The sequence below is a fragment of the Cariama cristata genome, unplaced genomic scaffold (genome assembly GCF_000690535.1).
Source record: "Cariama cristata isolate BGI_N322 unplaced genomic scaffold, ASM69053v1 scaffold5866, whole genome shotgun sequence".
NCBI classification, from domain to species: domain Eukaryota; kingdom Metazoa; phylum Chordata; class Aves; order Cariamiformes; family Cariamidae; genus Cariama; species Cariama cristata.
Window position 1 is genome coordinate 66,248 of NW_009621440.1, and position 25,117 is coordinate 91,364.

A 25,117-nucleotide genomic window follows, 5' to 3' on the forward strand; every position below is an offset into this window, starting at 1 on the left:
CTGGAATAAAGAATGACCATCATGATCCTCTAGTATCATGTCCAGCATTTCCCGCCAGTCGTTCAACTGACATATCAGGAGATCTGCATCAGCAACAGTCACAGGATGAATTCCTCATTCAGTATTCTAATGAATATTTAATGAAACTACATACATTGTTAATTAAAATGCCACTGTTAATTAAAATGCAGTATTAGACAAGAAAAAAAATGGCAAATTGCTGACCGTGGTACTCGTCGTTTTCCTTCCTTGTTCAGAGAAGGCGCTTTATGCTTGATTATGCGCTTCAGATGATTAATAGTATCACAACATTGTTGAGTGGTTCCTGTTAGAAAGAGAAAATTGACATCTGTAAATAAATGCTAGTAATTTGGTTAATTACAGAAATGGTGCAAGGGACGTAAGCACAGGATAATGTCTACCAGCTCCACTACTCTGTGCTTCTACAGTACATTTTTCAAGGCCACAGAAAAAAATCATAAAATAGCAGACAGGCCAACATGGCTTTAGCCAACCATGAGGCCTCTGCTACAAGATTGTGTATTCTACTTTCTGCGATTATGCTTAGAGAAACTGTAAAGTTTTCCCATATGAGTATTTCTTCCGGGGACACTTCTATCATATTCTGAACTGTTTCTCTGAAAAAAATAAAGCTTTGTAACATCAGGTTTTGGTTTTATGTTCTAATTACTATTAACTGATCAAAGTCAGTATGGAGGGAAAAAAAAAGAAAGACAGAAAAGCAGGTTTACTGAAGAATCATTAATACTGTGGAAGAAGTCACAGATTCTTCACACAGCTATATACTGTTGTAGAGAAGAATTACAAGGCAATCAGGAAAGGGTATTACAAAACGGTGGAAATCTTCCACAGAACGTACATAGATGTCAATTTTTGGAGCATTTTGTTTGTTATAAAAGAGTAGACTTCAAGATTCTCATCAAGCTACATTTTTACACTGTGTAACTGCAAAACCAGGACTCAAATCATAAGCACCACTAGTATTTTTAGTGTCACTATAAAACTGTAAATCATCATAATGTGAAAAGGTTCCCTGGGCTCAAAATCTTCCACCTTTATATGTTGCAAGGAGTTGATTCAAAGAGTTCCTAACTAGATATCAAATGATCTCTCTACCAGTAATGAAAAATAATCCTTCCTTTGTTGCAAAAGTGAGCACATTTACTTTTCCCACAGTTAAAGTAGTTTTTCTTTTTTAATCCAAGATTCAACAGGATGGTTTTTTTTTCATTCCATAGTTAATTAATTATAGCTCACCTAATGATTTCTCATCTGTATGGGTTAAGGCCAGACTTTCCAGAAATACAACCAATGCTTCAAATACAAACTGCTCCACCAAAGAATGTTCTTCCCTTTAAAAATCAGGAATAAATTTGATGAGTAGAAGAAGCACTAAGAGTGAAATTCTAATTAAAAAATCAAATTAAAGTACTGTAGAGGTAAACTGCACATGATGTTTGCACAAAAAATATACATCTAAACCACTCTAAAAAATAGCAATGAAATTTGCTGCCCACCTTTAAAGGGCATAACTTCCCATAAACTTGTGCTAGAAATTCAAATTTATATGCTCCCTACTTGCAGAAAGCCCAAACTACAAAATTATAATTAAAAATTAATAAGCTGAGTAACTTAATTTTACAGCTATCATACACCTTAATAGAACGAGTGTCAGTGGATGACTATTTGAGTTCTACACTTAATTTGTTTTATCTCCTTGAGCCTTTAGTCCAAGCTAGTTACTGCTTCAAGCTCTGTTTGCTCACCTAAATTCTCTGTAGATGCTGTTAAAAGCAAGTGCCGCACCCAGTCTCTTGAAAGCACTGGGATGAAGAGCAAGACTATACAACCGTTTAAAAAGAGACTTGGTGTTTGCTGGGCTTTTCTCCTGCTGTCTCGGTGTCGTCTGCTTAATAGACCACTTCAAAAACTCTCGTATGCACTGACCACAGAAATCTCTCAAAGTGCTGTCAACTGGATCCACTATGCCACTCTGAAATTACACAAGATTATTTCATTACAAGAATGAAAAAAACCCCACCATTGTCTCAATGCAGTATTAGAGCAACTTATTTACACAGTATTATTTGTAAGTTAAAAAACTGTACTCACAGTTTCCCAGAAATAACAAAGCTTCAAAATTACTACTGTCCAAGTGAAGGGCAGCATTTCCAGCCCTCACAGCACTGGATTAGGCCTCAAAGATCTGGATTTCTATTTCTGTCTCAGCTGCCAGTTTAGGAGCCTTGTCTAAGTCAATTTATTTTCTGATGGGCCATTTTCCTCTGCTTTAGAGGCGGTGTGAACAACACTGACTTTCATTTACAAAAAGTACTGGAACACCTCCTGACCTACCTTGCCTCCAACCACTTCAGCTCAGTGCAACAGCCAGTTTTAAATGTAAAGCTTTTGCACCTGGTGAAAGCAAAGAAACTTAGAGAAAAATTAAGCACACATCAAAAGCAACCTTCATTTGGGGCTCGGTGTGTGTGAATGTATTTCAGTAGTTCCTTGTATACACTGATGATAAAATCACTAATCCTATAAAGACTCTAAAGATGCTACAACTGCATTTTGAGAATGCCAAAGAAACAGAGAAATCCATCATTAAAGTCTCAGTTATGAAGCATTAAATGGTCATAAAAAAACCCCTGATAAACTGTTTTCCTTCTTTCAGACAAATAAGGAGCTGCTATATCTGTTTGTGTGTTCCTGATTCTTTCAGTAGGAAAATGATGCTTGTTAAAAATAAAGTCATATGGCACAGAAAAAGAGAATAAAGACTTACGACTTACCAAGATAGCTTCCAGGAACACTACTGTATCTTGACTCTCAAATTTCTTGTTGTTGGTAAACCAGTGAATGAGTTGCATGACTAAAGGCTCATACAACTGTCTTGTTACCTGCAAAGAGCAAAAAGCAACTACATTTCTAGGATTAATATATTTCTATGCTATTTTGCTATTCAACATATGTACGCATAAAAAAAAAAAAAAAAAAAAAAAAAAAACCTTCTTCACTGAAAAAGGGTCTATAAAATCAACAATCAGCTTCATATTACATTCCCATATCAAGGATTAAAAAAAAAAAAAAAAACATAAAAAATATGGTTAGCTGCTTTCTATTCAACTAGTCTCAAAAGATCTCCAAGCTTACTTTCAGTAAGATCCTCTGAGACAAAAAGCATTGCGTGCCACAGACTGATATGCCAATATACAGCCAGGTAAACAGGGAATTTTGTTTTTAAGCTGTATTTTGATCTGAAATCTCTCTTAATCTTTACCATATACATTATTCGAACTTCTGGGATTTCAACAATTTCACCTGTAAGTCAACTTAATTGAATACTGTCATACTATAACATGAAGGGAAGAACCATTAAATATATACGCATACATACATGCTTATAAGGCAGTGTGTATGCCTGTGTGCATTTGTTTGGACCAATCTAGACATTATTTACCTATGGTTTATGTTCAGCCATTTGCGAGCAAAAGGGGGTTCACTTGAACCGGTAACGCAGCTTCCTGTATATTTTAACAGAACACAAAGTCCCTTTGGTCTAAAAATAGAACCTGGATGCCAGGGTCCAAACAGCAGTTTGAAGAGGCACAAGACCTGTAGTTTCACTGGAGCTGAACCTATGAATCTATTCTGTTTTGTGTAAAGGAGGAGAAATACCAAGTTCATATGTTTGAATTCAACATACCATCTTTAGCTATCAGTGAGGCAGCTACAAATTCTCTCCCAAATGCTTTTCTCGTGGATTATAGCTTTGCACTCATTCAATATTGAAATAATCAACTTCACCTCAAATTAACTTATTAGAGAAAAAGAAAAATACAGAAATTAAATACAGTGATAAAGAGCAGCTACTACCTCAATCTCTTTGAATGAGCCTTGAAACTTGAATCTTAAAACGCTCACGTATTTGTACACTCCTCTGAGTTACTCTGAATTACACTCCAGTGTCTTTGAAAAGCCTTCCATCCTGCCCCCAAAATCCTGAAAAAACTATCCCTAAAACAGACTTTCAGCTTACAAAATACAGTAAATTTGGGGAAAATGCAATGTGTCAGGATAACTTCTAACAAGATAGCTTCTAAATAAAATTATAAATTAATTCCCACATTTAGAAGTATTTTAACCAAGTTAAATGCTTATAAATGAATCTGTTTACCTGGTCTACGTCACAAGCAAGACGAAGCAGTACTGGAAATATTCGCTTATGTAACTGATGCATGGGTGGGGGACCCTGATGTCCTTCTGGCATCTGAGATGCTTTCCCCAACATATATGTGACTATGCTATGTAGCAGCTCACATGCTGCAACCTGAAATTTAAAAATTCCTTTGGTTATGCATCCATTACTTTCACAGAGAAGACAAAATTGTGGGCAGGACAGAATAAGTGACAAGAAAGGGTGTACTTGAGAAATCACTCCAATATATGCTAAATCACCATTCCAGGAACAGACCATGTCCACAGAAACAATTCATGCACACTTTCTAACCGGCCTTTCTCCTAATATTTTAGTCTCTATCACAGGCAGTCACTTTTCCGCTGGAGAAAATTTGTCACTGGGTAAGTCACCCATCACCATGTTTTCAAGGATACCTCCATTCTGGGCTCTCTTTGGACATCAACATTCCAATCAAACAAAGCAGCAAAATGTTTGCTTAAGTGCTCTGCTGGACTGGGCCCACAAGTTCATAGGCCAGGCACGAGAAGGAGGCAAAACAACACTGGAGATCAACTAGTTTAAAATTTTCATTTTTATGTTAAGTCTAACTGTCAAAGCACAATGCTGTCTGATACAGCTTATAGCAACTTCTGCTCTTTAGTTTTTAAACACTCAGAATAATGTCATCATGAAAGAGCACCAAAGCAGCACATTGCTAACTATGAATTAATTAAAATAGGTCTTTCTTAACAAGGAAGACATTATTTTATGCAGTATTTATCAGCTAGCATAAAAAAGATGCAGAAAAAACATCAATACTTTTGTTTGTCTGTCACTTGCAGAAAGAGCCAGTTCAGTCACACGAGGCAAGAATAAATCCAAGTAGATGACAGGTTTCATATCTGCAAACGGTACAGCAAAGCTCAGACGCTTCTCAGTGTCCCAGGATACACATTTCTTCATCATCTCTTCTGCAGAGGTAGCTAATGCATTTGAAAAAGATCAAAATAAAAAATAAGTTTTATATAACATACATAAAACAAGTATTTCTGTAGCTCAGTCAAAAAATCTGTAACCTTCCAACTTCAGTTAGATTGCCATATGATGTTAATGCTTTATAAATTACTGGATGTTACAAGTACCAGAGGTATGTTAGCAGGCCGGTTTTATTTGCACATCCAAACAGATCTGTAGCCACCACATGGGAAAAATAATTGCAGCCAACATTTCAGGAGACAGTCGCAGCAGCCTCCAGTTTCAATACAGGTAAGTTTGGAGACAATTATAAACCCAGAAGATATTGAATCACACTTGATTTAAAATACGTCAAGACTTCCAATATACTACTTTTGTCTTCTACTGTTATAAAAAATTCTTGAAGAGCACATCATAAATGAAGATCACATCTTGAAGACCCAACATACAGACTCCTGCAGTTGCATAGAAAATGACTACATTTATGGCTATGTCCTCCAAGGAGAACTGCCATACTTACTCCCTTCTCTCCCTATATTCCTATATTGGTTAATTTGGCTAACGAAGTCTGACCACACTTTGTATTTTATTTCCAGAGAATAACGCTACTTTCCCACAGTATTTCTGAATAAGCAACAGAGAAGTACTTGGCAGAAAGAAAACTGATTCTGAAAAGGCAGAAAAAACAAATGTAAGCATGAAAAGAAAGGAACAAAACTTCTATACAACTACATTAGTTTTTAGACTGACTAAATTTTGTGCTGAATTTATCCCTTAAATCTCACGGTCAGGTACTTACACTATACTTTTGCATTTTTGTTTTAATTAGATTTTATAATATTTAATAATTAAATTATAAAGCTTATTCACAAACTGAATAGAGAAGAAAACTTTTTTTTTTTGGAGGCGGCACACAAATGGAGCTCTCCTACCTGGACATACTAAAGGCATGGTGCACCTTAAACTCACAAGTGAAGAAGTAAGCTTGCCGAGACTTACACAATTCACAGGCTGCAGTTTTGAAAAACTGGATTATGCGAGAACTGTAGTAAAAAGGTGGACACAAGTACTAAGAGTTACAGACTGGGGCAAAGTTTTAAAATGGCTTTGCAGCCAGAGTGTGAAGGGGGTGAATGAATAAACCATATACTCAGATGCATACAATTTTTTGCCTTTAACTGAAGTTTTCTACACATTTTCTGCATTCCATAGTAAAATAGTGAATAATTTGCACTCCTAAACTCCAGAACTGAATAAAAGCAATTTTGCTTAAACAAGAGCAACAAAAAATAGCTTTCCTTGAAAAGCTCATGCATTCTCGTAAAGCGATGCTGATCCCTCACTGAAACCTACTTTCAAGAGAGACAGCAGAGGCATGTAAATATTTTTATTTACACTGACAGGACACTCACCTGTAATTAAGTTGTGGTTAATCTGCCCTCCCAAAGATCCAAGAAGGCGTGCCACTCTAGTCCTTACTGCCTCCAAGGAAGGACTATCATCCTAAATAATTCAACAGAATTGTATTAGTGAAGGAAGAGTTACTTCTATAGAGAAGTAACTTGGTTTACATAGTAAATGAAGGTTTTATGTCTCTTCTTAACATACAGATGAAGAAGGTAAAATGAAGAACCTGTGGGGAGAACCATCACATCAAACAAGAGAAGAATTTTGGTTCAATAAGCAGAAGAGGGCAAGACTGGCAGGCATTTTCATCACATTTTGTGGGCTTTCAATTGCCATTTCTTAAGTAAAGGTTAAAATTTTATCACAAATAACACATACCTACAAAATGACAAAATAGTCTAAAAAGTGGAAAGAAATTTGAAGTAAAAGTTACTCTTTTCAATTGCTTTAATCCCAGAACTTAAAGTTTAGATACAGTATCTATATGTAAGCAGCCAACTGATTTTCATAAGCAGCCTGTATCGAATGTAAAATCTATGAATTTTGTTTAAAGACCACTAGGTCGGAAAGAGTTTTATATATATAGGAGTAACTATTAGTTTCACACCTGAAAAAGGTTTATTCCAAGTTCGTTTGCACAGTGGAATATACAAATAAAACTACACTTATTTTGAGCTACTTGAGAAGCCACTGGTCAAAATGATATGTTTGTTTGACTTCTAAGACTATGAGTCTATCCACAAGATAATTAAAAAAAAAAAAAGTTACACATTCGCAAAATGGTATTTGCACACTGCACCACTACTAAGTTGGAACCTGATTTTAGGTGTAGGAGTTGAATTTTTGTTTCCATAATATATCAGTCTAGCAGTGATGCTGACTTACAGGATTTTTTCAGTTCCCTTTCCCTGCTTCATTCCCATTCTCACTCTAGAACATGACATCCTTCCAGCTGTGATGATGCAACAGCTTTTTGAGACATGCTGTAGAATGGGATTCATTGAACTGATCTAAGGTAGAAATAACCCTCAGATAAAAAGTATGCATGCAAGAAAGGAAGAGAAACAGTGGGAAGTCATTAATTCACATTTAACTCTAAAAAGAAACAGCATTCTTACCAATGAAAAAGTCTTTGCTTTTCTTAAACGCTGGATCACAACTTTATTAAATCCCTTCTGGGCTGCTCGAGAAATTTTCCTTACTTCCCAGTTATTTTGGGATTCAACTAGTGAAAAAAAAACCCAGCATGTTAATATTAGTTTATTGTACCAGCACCTCATGCACCTACTTGGTTTCTTTAAAAAATCCCACCCTGGTTTTGCCCATTTTTATCTTTAAGATGTGACAACTGTTCTTCCATTTAAAATCGTTATTAAGGAAAGCAAGTCTCTGTTAGTTAAAATTAAGCTGATTTAAGGATACAAAGGACAAATCACAGAGAAGTGGCATATAAAATGGCTACAATTAACGATTGTTCAGCAGTAGCAAATAAATCCTAGTTTAAGAAAAAGGCAAATTTTGAGGTGTAAGAGAAGTGATATTGTTCCAACCACAAGAAGCACACAATATAGAAAAAAGTATGTCATATCCATATCTTTAGGTGTAACTACGAAAAAATTATTTTCCTCTCCCTCAAGACTAACAATTTTTTGCCTGGATGTACCTGTAGATGCAGAGTTTTTCATATAACCATCAAGAAGAGGTAGAACATCCTTGTAGTAAGGTTGCATCATATGTCTGGGGATGTGAGCTGACCAGTCTTCCAAAGCATCCAGTCCCAGATCAGCCATTGGGGTACAGCTAAGGCCCAGCTTAAATGCATTCTACACGTCAAATGTAAAACTATCAGTCTTTCATTTTTATTGACTACTATTATTTAAAGGTAAAAAACCCATATTTTAAACCACTTAGCATACCATACATCTTCCTTTTAATAACTTCTGTCAGCTTAACATCTTACTCAAGATCAGCACAGGAGATATATGTTATATTGCAACACAGGCACTAACAGAATCAGTTTAGTGCAAAAGCAAATTCTGACAGTTTACTTATTTACCCAACAAGTCAAGTCATTTGTATTCTGTCTCACTGAAGACAGTACAAAGCTCAATAGTTACCTCAATTGCTCAACAGGATACTAACTTTGCTCCAGAATTTTTGTACGTGTTTTAGAAAACCAAAAAAAGTGTTAGCTGTACATTGCTTTGACCCACCTGCAGTGCAGGAATATATGCTTTGATATCAAGCATGACGATGTCATGTGGTAAAGAGAGCAAAAAATTCAGACAGGATGCCAACAACTCATCCTTATACTGTTTCATTTTTGCTGCAACCTAAAATTCAGATAAATAGATCAAGAACAATCATAAACCTTTTAAGATACTGATTTAGCTATATCAATATCCATGTAAAATAAACAATTCAAAACCAATACTGGAATCTCATTCACCTGCATACAGTTACCAGAAAGTATTTAATGTGCAATTATACAGTTACTTCTCAAGTGTACATGAATAGGTGAGCAATACACCTCTTCTGACATTAAGTAAAAAGGAGGCAGAAAAAGATCTTAAATCCCCACTATGCTGCATAGTTCAAAGAGCTGGAATACTTCTATCACGTATGTAAGATTTCTCAGAAACAATTTTGATTGAGTCATGTATGTTTATATTCAGACTAGGAAAGCTGGCCAGTAAAATCACTTACCTCTTTTCCAAACTTTACAAACAGTGCAAAGCAAGACCTCTTTTCTGGGTCTTCAGTACATTTTCTGAGACTCCTTGGACTGACACCCTACCAAATAGAAACCACAAGTCAACAGTATTAAAAAACTTACTGCATAGTACAAATATGAAGCACAAGTTCAACTCAGAATATATACATCTCTGTCCAACATGAAACTGGCCTCAGTGAAAACTTGAAATGTACATTTGTTCTCTCAAAGCTTAGAAACTAACATTAATACAGTGCACTGAGGGTCAACTTTTTGGAATACACTTAACATTACCCAAATAAGCAAGATATGTATTACTGAAAAATAACTTTTCGATGGCTTAATTTTCTCCTTGTCTAACAAACCATAAAAGAAAAAAACATCCCTAACAGTGGATGCCCAGGTGGTAAGAATGCTGGTGGAATAAGACAAGGGCAATTCACAGGAGCATCTACAGTACAAGCATCTACACCAATGAGTTCCTAAATTTTCTTGTGCTATCACAAGCAGTGGCAGGGACAGTTCTGGGCTCTGTGGTGGGCTACACACACAATGGGATGAAACAACGCCACTTTACAATAGCTTCCATACCACAAATCGTGCATCCACCAATAGAGCATCATATTTCCTATGGAAGTCAGTGAGTGGAATACAAGTATACCCCAGAAGTTGAGTAACTAACCTATACATGTCTCTGCTGCTCTGGTGAGATTGTTTCTGATATTCAAGCTATCTTCTGTACTGCCTGCACTGCAAGGGTATTTCCCATCCCTCTGTTCATTCAGCTCAGGATTTGGGAAAGAGCATTACATAGGGATGGTGTCTCTTCAGAAACTGGGTCTCTAGTCTAAATTTTACTTTCCATGTGCTTGTAACTACGGAGGGATGGGATGCTATAAACATTTGAAACAATTGGGTAACAGTTTCAATGAACTATTTTCCATAGCACATAAAAGAACTGCACCATCATTAATACAATATGTTACCCTTCTGTTGGGAAAAGAGATCTCACCTCAAAGTATTTTATTTTCTTGGCAATTTTCATTGTAACAGAGAGCAGCTTGTAGAATCCACTAATAAGAGGTAGTCTCGTCGAATGTGTAATGAGCTCATAACCAAAGGAATACACCCAAGGGTTAAAGTATTCAACATGCTTTCCTGGAAGTATCTCTCTAAAACAGGTGCACAGAAAACATACAGAGGGGGGAAAAAGAAAAAAAAAAAAAAAGAAGAAACTGAATAGAATAAAATATTTGTTTCATTTTTTTCAAACTTTCAAGTCAGTACAAGAAAGAGAAGTATTGCTCTAACAGAGCAGCTCCAAAGACAGTGAGGGAATAATTACATGCCGCCTTTTGAGGCAAGCATAGGAAGATTTTTATTTTGCTTTACAGTGCAAAGCCATTTTTTCCTCATGATATTTTGTTATTGCATTCATACAAACACACATACCCACATATCACATTTCATTACTGAGACTGCAGTATTGCTAGGGGAAATCAATTGGACTGCCACAAGCAAACAATGATGTACCTTTCACATAATGCCCAATAGCACTCTATGAAGACTGTATTTCTGGTCTCTGAAGTGTTTAGGATATATGGTCAGTACAATACTAAAAGTTACAACATATACTGAAAGAGAATTACACCCAAACAATGAAAATGAATGACTTGTCTCCTGTACTCTTTAAAAAAACCTGAGCTGATGAACTACTGTGTTTTTACCCATGACCCAGATGTCTGAAACACACTGACTGTCTCCTTGCCAATCACCTTGTGCATTTTGAAACACGGTATATCGACCTAAGTCAGAATAAGGTATCTTATATAAATCTCACTTCAAATATCTTCCAACCAGTTTGTAATTTCCAAATTACATAAAAACACCTTAATACCTGCAGAATTCCACTAGATTTATAAAGGCAATAAAGTCTGTCGGCTTCGTTGGCTGAAGGTTTGAAGCAGGGTCAGAAGTGGGCCCAACCAAAGCACTGTCAGCTTCATTGTCATCCTGAAAATAAATATTGAAGCAAGAACACTGGATCTGTGACAACACAGAAAGCATTTACACCTTTTTTCCAGATGAACAGTCTGTCTCTTCTTTTTCTAGCTGCTACTAGCTAGTCTGACACAGACAAAGGACTAATAATTGACACATCAATAATTCAAAGAAATAATAAGGGATGCTTGCTTCTAAGGAGAAAGCAAGTAAAAAAATGAAAACCACTAGATGCCAGAGTACAGAGTCTAAAGTAACATTCTGTGAACTTCTACCGATTCTGATCTTTCCATCTCCTAATCTGCAATGCAATATTCAGAAATATGAAGTAAAACATTTTGCCTAGTATGAATGCTACTTCAAGGACACTATAAGGAGCTATCTAAGCATAATGAAAAGAAAACAGGGATTGTGATTTTGGTTCCCCTACAACAGGGCAAGTCATCAGGTCTCACCTGTTCATTAATATCCAGTTTCTGAACAGTCAGGTCCAATTTCTCAATAATCTTCAAAATAGATTTTATAAGTTCATCATATAGCAGGCGACTCAGGGACTGCAGTGGTGAATTTGCAGTAAGAAAGTTTTCATCTTCAAAAACACATTCCTTTGTAGGAAGAAAAAAGTTCACATTTCAAAACACCAATGAAAACTATTTCTTGAACTTACAGACAAGATTTGAATGATCCAGGGAATCTAGCTTTAGACCTTTCTCAGTTATGGTAGCCTAAATGCATCCCCATTTAATTCATTTATCAGCCACAAAATCCAACTAAATCCAGGAAACAGTTCTACAGCATGACATTTGGAAAAAGTCAGGGTTAGAAAAGCAGTGATAAGACTCAGGATTATGTTTCCTTTTGTATGACCATGTTAACTAAGCTTTTACCTTCATTGTGTCACAGTTCAGTAGACTTCTAAAGAGATAGAGATAGTCCTTATACGTTGGTACTTTCCATCTCCCCGTCCCAACCTCTCCAGCTTCACGGGATTCTTCTGATCCAGAAGTTTCTTTTCCAAAAAAATCCTGAAAGGACACAATATTTTTCAGAAATACTGCTGTGGGGGGTTGACCTTAGTTGGCTGCCAGGTGCCCACCAAGCAGCTCTATCACTCCCCTCCGCAGCAGGACAGGGCACAGCGGGGGGGGGGGGAAACAGGACAGGGCACAGTGGGGGGGGGAGAAAAGAAGAAGGAAAAAACTTGTGGGTCAAGATAAAGGTTGTTTAATAAAGCAAAGGCTGAGCGCAAAAGCAAAGGAAAACAAAAGATTTATTCTCTATTTCCCATCAGCAGGTGATGTCCAGCCACTTCCTGGGAAGTAGGGCTTCAGTAAGCAGAGCAGTTGCTGTAATAATGAATGCCCTCCCCTCCGCTTCCTCCTTTTTCCTAGCTTTTATTGGTGAGCAGATGTCACATGCTATAGAATAACCCTTTGGTCAGTGCGGGGCAGCCGTCCTGGTTATGTCCACTCCCAAGATCTTGCCCCCCGCCCCAACGCCAGCCTGCTGGTGAGGGGGAAACGTTGGAGAGATGGTGTTGGGACTGTGCGAGCACTGCTCAGCGGCAGCCAAGACAGTGGGGTGCTATCAACACCCTTCTAGCTACCAGTACAAGCACAGCATTCTGGGGGCTGCTATGGGGAAAATCAATCCCATCTTAGCCAGACCCAGTACAACTGCATATGTAACTACCTGACCCATGCTAAAACACAATGTAAAATTACTTCTGCAGGTAGAAATATGAAATATTTAGCTTTCTTACTTAACCAATCTGAAAAGAGCACAAAACAACCAGCTCCTTTAAAAAAAATCTCTAAAACTCTTCTTCTTCTAGTGGTCAGTAATTTGAGAAACTCTAACATTAGCCTGCTGCACAGGATTTAAAATCCCCCCCTTAACACAAACATTCAGTAGAACTTCTAAAGTGTCCAAAATCTGTTAACCTGGAAGAAAGCTGGATGACCTTAATTACAACCTACTTTGTCACAGCCAACCTGGGCAAAAAAGAACTGCAGAGAACAAAGTCTATTTCCCGTCATTTTGTTCATTCTATACAAGAGGCACATCCTCATTATGCTGAGCAGACGAGGGACCAGAGACTAATAACAACGGAACCACAATTCAAAATGGACAGTACTAGTTTTGCTTCTTTGGGCCTTCCACTGCTTACTGGTCTAGATCTTCAAGAACTGGAATGTATATTCTAGGAATCTAGATGAAATAAATACGTTTAAACAGTTATTTTACCTTTGAAAATGTGATCGGCTTGGAAAAGATTCTGATTAATCCCTGATGCACTGAAACAAAAAAAAATAAAATTGCCCAAACAGACTTAAAAAGGCACAGTATCCAAATCACTCATTCCGTTACCAATGAATTAAATCAGTCTTCTATTTTCTATATTCTGTCAGGATGAGGGAGAGGCAAAAGAACATAGATTTTTCTTTAAGGAAAAATAAAGTCACAACCAGGGCGCGCTGTAACTCTAGGACGTTTCGCAGGGAATCAATTTTGAACTTGCTTCTAACCACTTCTTCTTAATACTGCTTTGACTTTTGCCCGACTCTGAATGCAGTGATGACAAAGGCATTGCCCAGAATGCCCATATTGAAAAAGTCAACAACACCCAATGACTTTCATAGACATGGACTTAGGATCTCCATTCTGGCATGGTGCTTGGGTGTACCACATCCCAAATCAAGAACATGGAAAACAATGAGCATGCCACAGCAACAGAGAAAAGCCACCATAAATAATTGAAAGAAATTAAAAACAATTTCTGAAAATCATTATAATGAAATGTCAGTATGCTAGAGGCTACCAGAATTGTCAGTTACCAATGCTGACACACTCATTATTGTGTTTGCAGGACTGTATGTGACTAACTGCATATCTGGAATTTTCATTTTTACTAGGTACAAGTTCCAGAGCACAAAAAGACTGCATTTCCAACAGAGATGACACTCACCCTACCTTCTGTGACATTTTGCAGGAGTAACTGAAAGGTCATTGAACACATTTTTGTACACTTTTCTGTGAAATCCCTTTCTCCCCATAATCCTTCAGAGCAGGAATAGTCTTATGTTTAAACAGATTATCACAAAACCATATTTTCCTGCCCTTGATGATAGCCACCCTGACATCCAAAACAGTTGTATTCCTTAAGTGATTTAACAATGGATATTGAAAAATAACACAATGAGAACCCTAAACTTCCATTATTAGAGGATGAGAAAAGCTTTATTTTTGACCCCAAACGGCTATTCCATATATCTTTCTTAGAATCAGTTAATCAATTCAGGGGAAGAAAAAAAATCCAAACCAAACCCCACAACTCCTCCCAAAACACAACAAAGTTAATATCACAGACTCACCCACAGTGCTAATAAAACTCCAGAGAACTGGACCTTTTCCTGAGAGGGCTAGAAATACCTTTATTATAGATCTGCAACAGACCAATTGCATTTTTTCACTGTATTGTGGAAAGTTATTGATCTGAAGCACAACAAGATGTTCAAGAACTGGAGTGTAGACTTCAGGAATCTAGAAGAAATAAAACCAAAACACCCATCATGCAAAGACAATGATTATAACTCAGTATCAATATGAAGAATTATGCTAAATTATTTCAGCAAGGTACTTTGTTACAAGAGTTTACATCATGACCTGCTCTGAGAACAATAATAGCAAGATCACCTTAGATATAAAAAAAACCACCTCAAACCAAAAAAAACAAACAAAACAAACAGAATAAGAAAGTTTCCTGGAACACATTATGGAAAGTAGCTCCTGGATAGATTTATGCTTGGTGGAATCAGTCTTAAGCTTATGAGAAAAGTACCAATTTAATTAAACAATAACAACACAGCAGTACAATCTCTTCATCTTTAATAATCTGAATATCAAATGTAAATGAAAATCTCTTTTCTGCCCCAATCTTACTTCCCAGCTCAAGCTAGGATCCAGAAAGCCCTCATTAGAACACTGACAGCATAGCATCAGAGGAAAATGAAACTATTAGCCTCAGAGATCATGCTAAGTATCAGTACCAAACCAAAAAGCAACAATAGAGTGGTGTAAACACAAAGAGAAGGGTAATGCTAGGTCCAAAGGTATAGCTTCGCCTAAAATAAATGAAAACCTATTCACATTTGGCTATCATGGTTTTCATTACAATGCACTGTAGCATTTTATTTAGTATATTCTGTGCATTTTTTTTAATTCAAATAAAATCCAATAAAGTATTCTCTTGATATTCTTCCATCCCCCAGGAGCTAAATGTCACCGTATTTCAGATAAAGAAAATATCTTCTATCATAGGTAAGTTCACAGCTGCCACCTCCTTATACACCCGTAGCCACATAAAAAAAAAATTGATGAGTACTTTAAATACTCCACTTACTGTATCTATATGGAATATCACACTTGCAATGGACTGGAGGAAACTTGGTAGCTGATACAGATGGTCATCTATTGTTTCTGCTTCTGTGAGGTACATTTGCTTACAACGCTGAAGGAGCTCAACATACATGTTGTCAACATCCTTAGAATGTATAGCTTTACAGGGCTTACAGAAAGAAAATAAAATACTGATTTAGCAACTTTGGTCAGCCAAGTAAATGTATGCTGTAGCACTAAAACACAGCCAAGTCTTCACTGAACCACAATAAGAATAATCTTTTAAATTTTTCCAGGAACTCAATATATCTGAATAAACTAACTTTAAGTATTCTACTTGCTACATGTATAAGAAACATGATACCTGCGATGAACTACAATAACAGTTCACTGAGGCAGTGTAATTTACTGTAAGAGTACTTGAACTTTCAGTGACATGATTTCAAATGTAGCCTGAAAAGCATGGAACTTGGCTGTAAATATCTTAAATATGGCATTAAGGATGCTAATATTCACTTATATTTTGACCTAGCTGCATTACAGTAGTAAATGGCTTACCTTAGTGTGACTTAACCAATCATTCACAGGCTGCTACTATTTAACATTTAACCCAGCAGCCCAAATTTATTGTGTTGTGATCTGTACAAACAGAGGATATAGACTAGTCCTAAACTAATGAACAAGCAGAAAGCACCCCAAACAGTACTAGAGGATATGTAACAATGCTTGCAGATTTCTACACAATTGTAAATCACAGTATTTAGCATGAGCTAGGTCAAAAAACAGTCTTTGTGGAAAAGGAACCAGGACCCAGGTCACAGGTAAGAACTGCAGTAGGGAACTGACCATGGAAAAAGAATGATCTAATTTAGGTAATGACAGAATACAAGAGTTAGGCTAAAGGTTGAATCTAGTCTGTCTAAAAACATGGTGACAAAACTAAGACTACCCATTTATCATTTGCACAACTGCAAGTATTACTTCTTCTTTCTTTTACTCTCTAGTCACTAAAATAACTTTTCTGTCTTGAAAGTAAATCAATCACTGAACTTGCATTCAGGCTAAGGCCGCTACTTGCAGTAGCAGCAAGACCCTGCTTCCTCACAACCTAGCATTTGATGCTTGGCCAAGATTTAGTCTAAACATGCTGACAACTATTAGTGTGTCTTAACATATTAAAGATTTATAGGTATTGGAGCATTAAGATCCCATTTTTCTGTTAAAATCTGCAGTATTACCCTATGTCTGTATTTATATTATGCAATTTTAATTAAGTTCTTGTGTTCCATAACAGACATTTTTAACAAGGTTCTTTCAATTTAGTAATTTGAAATACTTCATTGCCTCTGGAAATTATACTTTTAACTCAACTCCTTTCTAGCTCATATCATAGAAGAGGAAGACTAGGTTTCAACAAAGCACACGGAAAATTCTACAAAACAAACGTGTTCTGTTCAAAAGGCAGCAAAATGGAAAGGATTCAGCTAACAAACAGCTATTCTATCACATTTCCTAACCTCCTCTAAACAATCTTTGAGATGATTTTAGCTGATCTTTGCTTTGAGAGAGAAGGAAAAAAAAAAAAAAGGATTGTCTAGAATTTTGTTATATAAAAGTTGGGGTACCACCATCAAGCACATAGGTTGCAGATATATAAGTACCATCCTTTCTTTACAGAAGCTTAACCTTATTGTTATATTCCCATTTTAATTGAGTGTTGACAAAAATTGGAAGCTGGCTCTTAACAATGCTTCCGGACAAAGATATCAGTCCTCCACATATGCATATAAGCATAGTTTCAGTTTTTTTTAATTTGCAGTTGTTTCACAAACTACCTCCCAGTGTCCTGCAGTCAGCAGTGAATTTTGGCTGTTCCGATTGAGATCCCTGCTCTGTAGGAAACATACCTGAACTGCTTCCAGAGCAGAGCTGGCCTGGATTCTACCATCTAAACACAGACAGAGCTAACTTGTCGTTAGGTACCTTAGGTACCTAAGTGGTTGGTTAAACACATCCTTAAGTTTTGTGACAGCTGTATACGAAGCCCCTGTTTTTCCACCTCAGAACTAGTGCACGTGCAGAAGTAACTACAACCCTCAATGCTGGAAGTGCTCCCACTAAATTCAGTATGTGTTTCAATAATTTTCAACCACAATGTATTTTACAGAGTAGGTAATTAAGTTCTACACTTAATCCAGAAACAGGAGTACTCCCTATTTAACAAGCTGTGTAAAATCGTAAAATTAATTGTATATGAATCCTAGCTTTAAATCCATTCAGTACGCTCCTTTATCAGAATAATTTTCCTGCACATACTGCTGCAAAAAGCCCATATCCACGAATGGCAATGGACAACTCTTTGTTGCTCGAATCCATTCTTCTGATGATTCCATAGAACTGCTCCATGAAGAACTGCAACGTGCTCTTGTGTAGCTCTGCATCCTTAGCCACCATTAAAGAAATCTGTAAAGCAGATACAAAAATTTCACCATTTCCAGAAACATGAAAAAAGCCACAAAAAAAATTACAGTAAGTCTTAAAAGATACCTAGCTTGTAATACAAAGTACGTCAAACAAAATAATTAGTTATTAAACAGATTCACTGAACTTCCAAGCACCAAATATTCTCACTATTTCAAGAACTTGGTCTTTGCTTTAGTTTCAGAGATCCCAGTGTAGTTATAATACCTGCTTGAGGAATGAATCTAGTGCAGAATGACTGGCTTTCTTCAGCTCCTGATTTGTGTGGCCACACCATTTACACATTGCTTCAAAGACGGAGACGTAGTTGTCCAGGAGCAAGGCACCAAACTGAGCAGAATGCCAGCTGAACAACTGTAAAGCAGCTACAATTTAAAAACAATTCTCATTAAAACCCAGACTTATATTCCACTTTCCAAAACCAGACCAGACTATAAGAGTCCACATTAGGATTTCAGGTAGGTATACCTACCATGACCAGAGGGTATAAAACCTATTCTTCTAGCCATTACAGTATCAGTATCCAAACATTAAGAACTTCAGCATAAAAACAACCCTCCAAAATCCTCCTTTTTAATACACACCATTATGGAAAGCATAGCTATGTTCTGAAGTAATTTACATTAACAATGAAAAGGAAAGAGGCTCTACTGCTTACAAATAATAATACTTCATTGCACAATTCACAAGGATTTGGTTTCTGTGGTCAGGACATATGCTTAAGTCCCCTCCTCCACCAAACTGTGATGCAGACAAATAAAGAATTCACAATACAGGTAATTTCACAATCCCAAATACAAGCATAAATGAAATATCAAGATCCTTAATGAATTATTTTTTTTTTCTTTTTTGGCAGACTATGTTTAAAGAGGGTTTTACCCTTCACAGTTGTCATGGGCCTAGTACCCAAACCTTGCAGTTTTGCAAATTCTGCATAAGCCACTCACATTTCACAGGGCAGTTTCTCATTTTCTTCATGAACTTAATTTGTTCCCAATTTCCTTCTCCTTCTTCCAGTAAAATTCCCCTTCTCTTCCTATTTTTTTCCTTTAACCCAATCCACCATCTTCTCTTTTCTCCTAATTTGCTACATTCCTCTTATTTCTACTCCTACCATGATTCCCTTCTCATACCAGGGTTTTCTACTACACCAGAGTGGCAAATGGCATCAAGCGTAATGCTGCTGTTCACAGGCTGATTAGACCTTGTCTAGTTTAACCAAATACATGTTTAACTCTTTAGATTCCAACCTAAAGTACACCAGCATTGCTCCCTGATCAGCTTACAAGACTGAAGACTACAGCCATCTGAAGACCGCCAGTAGAGAATAAACAGCTCCAGACAGAAGACACCATTGTATGAATGGTATCCACCTCAGCACGAATTGAAATAATTTACAATCTTACCTAGATGTACTGCGTACCGCTTCTGATCAACCTGTAATATCAGAAAGGGTTTGTCATATATGATTTATTCTTTATCAGGATCAATTCATTTATCTGGAATAATTAACACATGGTAGATTTACCTGTGGGTTGATGGCCTTCATTGCAAAATCAAAAATCTCCTTTGCAGTCTGAGGATCTGTGAAACAATCCACTAATGAGTATTTCACTACTGACACACAAGAGGTAAAGTGAAGACAGGTATTTTTATCCAAAGCTTGGTATGAAGAAGCAATACTGGAAAGCCTTACATATCTCATTTTAAGAGGCAGAGATGCTTTTTCCTGAAATACCCTTAAATTTGAAAAAATATTGTATATCTATGTTCATTGATTTTTCTGAATATCCATGTTTTAACAGACATGTCTCTTTTAAGTGAAACACATCTCTCTATAAAACTGCATTCCAGCTTCAATGTGGCTCTTACAGCTGCCTAATCTCTGGTTAGAAAATGGCACTTTAAACATTTATGTACAGAAACAAACTGCTGAAACCACTCCACTCAAAGACAGACTACAAGGGTCATGCAGCTGGATAGGCCTTGCTTTTGCATAAAAACCATCTACCAGTGGCAAAATTTTCATTCTGAGTTCACCGCAAGAAACAGTGCTGCTTGCTGGCTGTATAATGATTAAAATATATCAAATTGTGTAACTGTCTTTCACATAGAAAAAGAACAAACCTTCATCCACAGATTTGGTAAAGTTGTACATGAGTGCAACCAGTCCCCTCAGACATCCTGCTACAACAGGTAGCTTGGGTCCCCTTGTAGTCGATGTCATCTAAAACCAGTGGGAATTGAAAAATATATTATCCTCAAGCTAAGATAAACTCACATCAAGGCTTCCCAGTTCCCAGAAGCATAGATAAAATAACATATTCCAACTTAATACAGTTACATCAGCACCCACCTCTATTAACACAAGTCCACAGAAACATCTCCTACTGAGAATTTCATATCATTTGGGAGGGAGTTTAACTACAGAAGCACAAGAAATCCTCTGAAAAGCATGAAATGTGTTCCACCAAGACCAACCACAGCAAAACTTAAATAGCACACACCAATGTCTTAAAAGTGCAGAATATAGGAAAGTAAAGTTCAGCAGAACTATGATATTTACCTGAAGTGCAAGGATTTTGCAGCTAGTAAAGACCAAATCAGAAACTACCTGCACAGGGCAATGTTAACTTTTCTTGGGCACTGCCACAATGACCATTACGTGCCATCTTTTCTCACAGTAAATTGGTTAATTCGCTGTCACTGATGGCCTTGAATTTTCACTTTGAAAGCTTCTCAGAACCAGAGAACACAAAGTGAAATGCCTCCTTAAGGACTGTTCAACAATTGTCCAGTTAGATTCCCACAAATTGGACTAATTACAACAGGATTCCAAGATACAGGCTACACATATCAAAGGAAAAATCCAAAGCAATGCAAGAGTCTGAAAAGAAATTCCAAATCATACCTGTGTTTTAAGCTCTCCCAAATATGCTCGGAATAGTTTTTCAGAGTTGTTAATCATGTCACTAGGCTGGACCTCTCCCAAAACTCCCAAAAGCTCATAAATCTTCTCCAGTACTAGAAAGTAATTCAATATTATTAAGTATTAATTACTGAAATCATTACTTTGACTTTTCCATTGCAATTCCTATGTAACTTCTAACCATGAGAAAACCATTCCTGAGGGTTTAATTTTAATTGGTGATTAGCATGTGGGAAAGATGTCTCTATGATGTACATACATACATGTCTTCATACTATGATGCCAGATGCATCCTCCTCTCACATTAGTTAAGTTAAACACATTTACTCTTTTTAACTGTGGCTTAGAAAACTGATTAATAAAGGTCATATCTGCTGAGGAAGCATTTACCACTAATCTAAGTTTGCTGCTGGCCTTGAGGTTATGTTGAGTCTTTCAAGTACTATCAGGGTTAAGGCCAAGAGCTAGCAGAAGTTTCTAAGCTTGAGTTCAGACTAAAGTGTTCTATGCAGGTACAGTAAGTTTTGTGAGGGCTAGACCTCTCAAGTGAAGATTTCAGCTGTAACTAGCCAAGACGATCAAACTGGAGCTCATATTAGCATGCTTAACATCATAAATAACATAATTAGGCAAGGCAGGAACTGATGAGCTCACATGAGGGGTGACCAATGCAGGATCTACCACATTAAAACTGCAGCTCTGAGGACAAAACTGGCCAGGGTTGGAATTAGGTTACAAAGAGTTGTAGCAACTGAGCTGGGGTTTACATGAACTTTGATAGGGATGGGCAGCCTCTGCTTTCGATAAGAGCACCCACTGGAGGGACCAGGACTTAAAAGGTTAAGGCTTAAAAACTTAAGGCTCAAAGTTCCAGGGGTATGTGTGTGTATAGTTATAAAACATGAGTAAGCTCAAAGGTTCAGCTACACCAGGTTAGCACTGAACCTGGAAAAAAAAATAAATCTAAGAGCCTAGCAAAGTTAAGTTGGTTAACAACAAGAAAGCTGGAATTACTTTCAGGATTTTGGCATTCAGGGACTAATAACAGATTAGACTTACAAATACTCTTTGTTAGGAATCCTAAGCCAAACCTATGCTTAAATTCAGTATGAACTGCCACCACTAAATGCAATGATAGAATTTCTCTTGTGCATTAGCTCATACATATATACAGGTCTGCTAAAAACCAGCTAACTGCATGATCATGATCAGAAGATCTGAATAAATTTTACTAGCTCTAAAAAATGACAGCTACCATTTTTAAACACATTTGCCACAGAAATAACAATTATACATTTCCATGGGGTGTAATCCAACAAAAACTGAGTCTAAATAAAACAAAGGACATTGACAGAAAAACTAAAGCCTACCTGTATCAGGAATTCTACTTTTTGTCGCAAGTTCCCCATAAAACTTATTAAATATCTCCCCAACTTTCATTTCTTCCATCAGACAGGAACGCCGTAAACTCTGGAGTAACTAAGATAGATAACAAAAATAAAAATTTAGGAAAATCATTAGTATCATTACCACAATCCTACTTGGTCTAAATAAAAACACAGTTCACAAGTGTAACTTCAGCTTAAGTATGCTATTCAACGCAAGAGATTTAAGGCAATTGGTCCTGAAAAGAGTACTGGCATGAAATCTACTTTAACAACAAACCACCTTCCTATATACTTATAAATGTGAAATTTATAATTTCTAATTTATATTACACATATTATATACAGATCATCTACATGAAAATTATACACAGTATAATTTCGTATATATATAAACATATAAAAAACCAAAACACAAGAGCACAGCCTTAGCAAGTGTGCAGTCGCCTTTATCATATTGTATTTCTCTCCCTGCTGCTATAAAGCCAATCCAATTCACAGAAGAGCTGACTCAGAAAAATCCAGAAGGGAGCTCTGTTTCTCATATACAAAACTAAGTAGGTGCAAAAGTATTTGCAAAACAAGGGCCCAATGCATTCTAAGGAAGCACATTATGAAATTACTGTCTCATGTAATAATAAAACTTCTGAAAAAAAAGTATTTCTCCTCCATACCTTTCACATACTGTGCTTAATATATTATACTATAATTTTATATGTTAATATGTAATATTTTTAAGAATACAATTTAACTGCAAAATTTCTCCTTAAAGAACCATAATCAGGAGAGAGAAGATCTGCAATTGCCTCCAAAACAGTCACGTCTTGCTCTAGCAGACAAATGAATGAGATGCTCACACCTAAGCAACCTATTGCAAGACTATTGAAGGCAACCTGTTGTTAAGACGTATCTCCTACTAACATCTAAGTATTACACCATCACTATTTTCCTGCTACTGCAGACAACAGGTTTGCTGCATGACACAGCACAATTATAGTAATACAACAGTTTTTCTACTTTTTCTAGAAACAAGAGAGATTTATAAAATGCACTTTACCTTAATCAGAAGTTCCAGAGCTGGGATTTTACATTTTGCTGCTCTCTCTTTTGTATAAACAATAATACAAGTTTGCTAGATAGGAAAGAAAATGGAGATTACAATACTTGTAAATAGAGACAGGAATTCAAAGATGATAATGTATTCATCTACCTGTTCCTAACAAGTTTAACATTTTTTGAAAAAGACTAAAACAATAAAAACATTTAGTACTGAAAGTTGTTTCACTGACAACACTGCAGCACTGTCTGACATAGTAACAAATCCCAGCTCGAGCCTAGAAAGTGCAGTTTCTGGAATAAAAGGCACACATAGCAAATTTTCCACCTCTGTACTACCATTCCTTACAATACATAGGTACTAATTTGAGATCAGGAAGTGCAGCAGTGCAGTCAAGCGTTTCTATGCAAAGCAGTATTATTCAGCAATCTAGACTCAAGGCACATCATTTTTAGAGGTATTGTAGTATCCACCACTTACTGTATATATTGCAAAAGTAACAATCTTGCAAGTGAAATTTTTAAATATCAGTATTTAAACTTAGCCATCACCTATAAAAGCATTTAAAATATTACATTTAAACTATTAATTTAGTCTGTATAAATTAAAAGTTGTAACTATTATTTTCAATATCATTTTCAAAATCAATACCTATTATGTTCTATAAAGAGAAGTTAATAAAATTAAGTCTACAGTTGAAGAAACAATTTCACACTTCTCTGTTGTATGAATGACACTTTATGTCAATCAAGTTATTTCAGCTCTAACAAGAACACTTAGGGAAGGGGAAGGCAGACTGGAAGGGCTGAAGGATAGTTACAAATCTATTATGGCATGAGATCAACCAGAATTTTTTCAATCATTCAGCAAAGCCCTTCAGGAAATAATTTTCCTTTACCCACCTTAATATTACAGGCATAAGGATGAACTCTGTCACCAACTTTTTCCATAAAGACACAAAGAAACTTCAATGCTTCTTCCCTGCAATCTCGAAACTGAAAGTTAAAAAAAAAATAATAATTTAATGGGTATAATATAACATACTGTTCATGCAGCACTATCTCCGCATTTCTTTAAAAATTAAAGTTTACCAACTTACCTCCTCGATGCCGAGGGATCTGTGGATAAAGACGAGTAAGCCATGCTCTTGGGAAAACACCAGGGACAGGTGCAGCGCTGCAGGGAAGCAAACAAACCGTCAGGCGGTTGGTTTTCTTTCTAGAGCGGGCAGGCCAGGTCACCGATCAGCCCGTCACCTTGTGCAGAAGGCTGCCCTAACGCCTTGGACAAGACTGCTGCTTGGCACCAGAAAACCCACAACTTCATGGGGGGGCTTCTGCCCTCCCCATGGACTGCGGCCCAGGCCGTGCCCCTGCTCAGGGCCGAGCGAAAGCCAACCTGAGGGCAGGTGGGCTGAGAGGGGCATGCACCGAAGTGTTTTTACCAAGGTAAATGGTTATCTGAGGCAACAGACCGTCCCTCCCCCGAAATCAACCTTTTATGTCATGCCAGCAGCCCTCAAGTGTTGCGTGAAGAGCTGAGGGAAGGAAGGAGGAAAGGAGGGCAG

General features: G+C 36.9%; 1 protein-coding gene across 1 annotated transcript in view; it reads right to left on the reverse strand.

The window, feature by feature from the left end:
• Nucleotides 1–24,726, reverse strand: part of PRKDC (protein kinase, DNA-activated, catalytic polypeptide) — a gene marked incomplete at its 5' end in the record, with an annotated part of 84,010 nt that extends 59,284 nt beyond the window's left edge. The window contains 28 exons of the mRNA XM_009701957.1: nucleotides 226–325; nucleotides 1,279–1,373; nucleotides 1,788–2,014; nucleotides 2,817–2,924; nucleotides 4,202–4,354; nucleotides 5,024–5,187; nucleotides 6,592–6,682; nucleotides 7,705–7,811; nucleotides 8,250–8,409; nucleotides 8,800–8,919; nucleotides 9,293–9,379; nucleotides 10,312–10,471; nucleotides 11,197–11,312; nucleotides 11,756–11,905; nucleotides 12,188–12,325; nucleotides 13,548–13,597; nucleotides 14,675–14,843; nucleotides 15,703–15,867; nucleotides 18,015–18,161; nucleotides 18,387–18,544; nucleotides 19,586–19,616; nucleotides 19,708–19,763; nucleotides 20,307–20,406; nucleotides 21,091–21,203; nucleotides 22,479–22,587; nucleotides 23,551–23,625; nucleotides 24,453–24,545; nucleotides 24,650–24,726. Coding sequence (XP_009700259.1) covers nucleotides 226–325; nucleotides 1,279–1,373; nucleotides 1,788–2,014; nucleotides 2,817–2,924; nucleotides 4,202–4,354; nucleotides 5,024–5,187; nucleotides 6,592–6,682; nucleotides 7,705–7,811; nucleotides 8,250–8,409; nucleotides 8,800–8,919; nucleotides 9,293–9,379; nucleotides 10,312–10,471; nucleotides 11,197–11,312; nucleotides 11,756–11,905; nucleotides 12,188–12,325; nucleotides 13,548–13,597; nucleotides 14,675–14,843; nucleotides 15,703–15,867; nucleotides 18,015–18,161; nucleotides 18,387–18,544; nucleotides 19,586–19,616; nucleotides 19,708–19,763; nucleotides 20,307–20,406; nucleotides 21,091–21,203; nucleotides 22,479–22,587; nucleotides 23,551–23,625; nucleotides 24,453–24,545; nucleotides 24,650–24,726 — 3,319 coding nt within the window. The remainder of the gene's footprint in view (nucleotides 1–225; nucleotides 326–1,278; nucleotides 1,374–1,787; nucleotides 2,015–2,816; nucleotides 2,925–4,201; nucleotides 4,355–5,023; nucleotides 5,188–6,591; nucleotides 6,683–7,704; nucleotides 7,812–8,249; nucleotides 8,410–8,799; nucleotides 8,920–9,292; nucleotides 9,380–10,311; nucleotides 10,472–11,196; nucleotides 11,313–11,755; nucleotides 11,906–12,187; nucleotides 12,326–13,547; nucleotides 13,598–14,674; nucleotides 14,844–15,702; nucleotides 15,868–18,014; nucleotides 18,162–18,386; nucleotides 18,545–19,585; nucleotides 19,617–19,707; nucleotides 19,764–20,306; nucleotides 20,407–21,090; nucleotides 21,204–22,478; nucleotides 22,588–23,550; nucleotides 23,626–24,452; nucleotides 24,546–24,649) is intronic.
• Nucleotides 24,727–25,117: the final 391 nt, after the last annotated feature.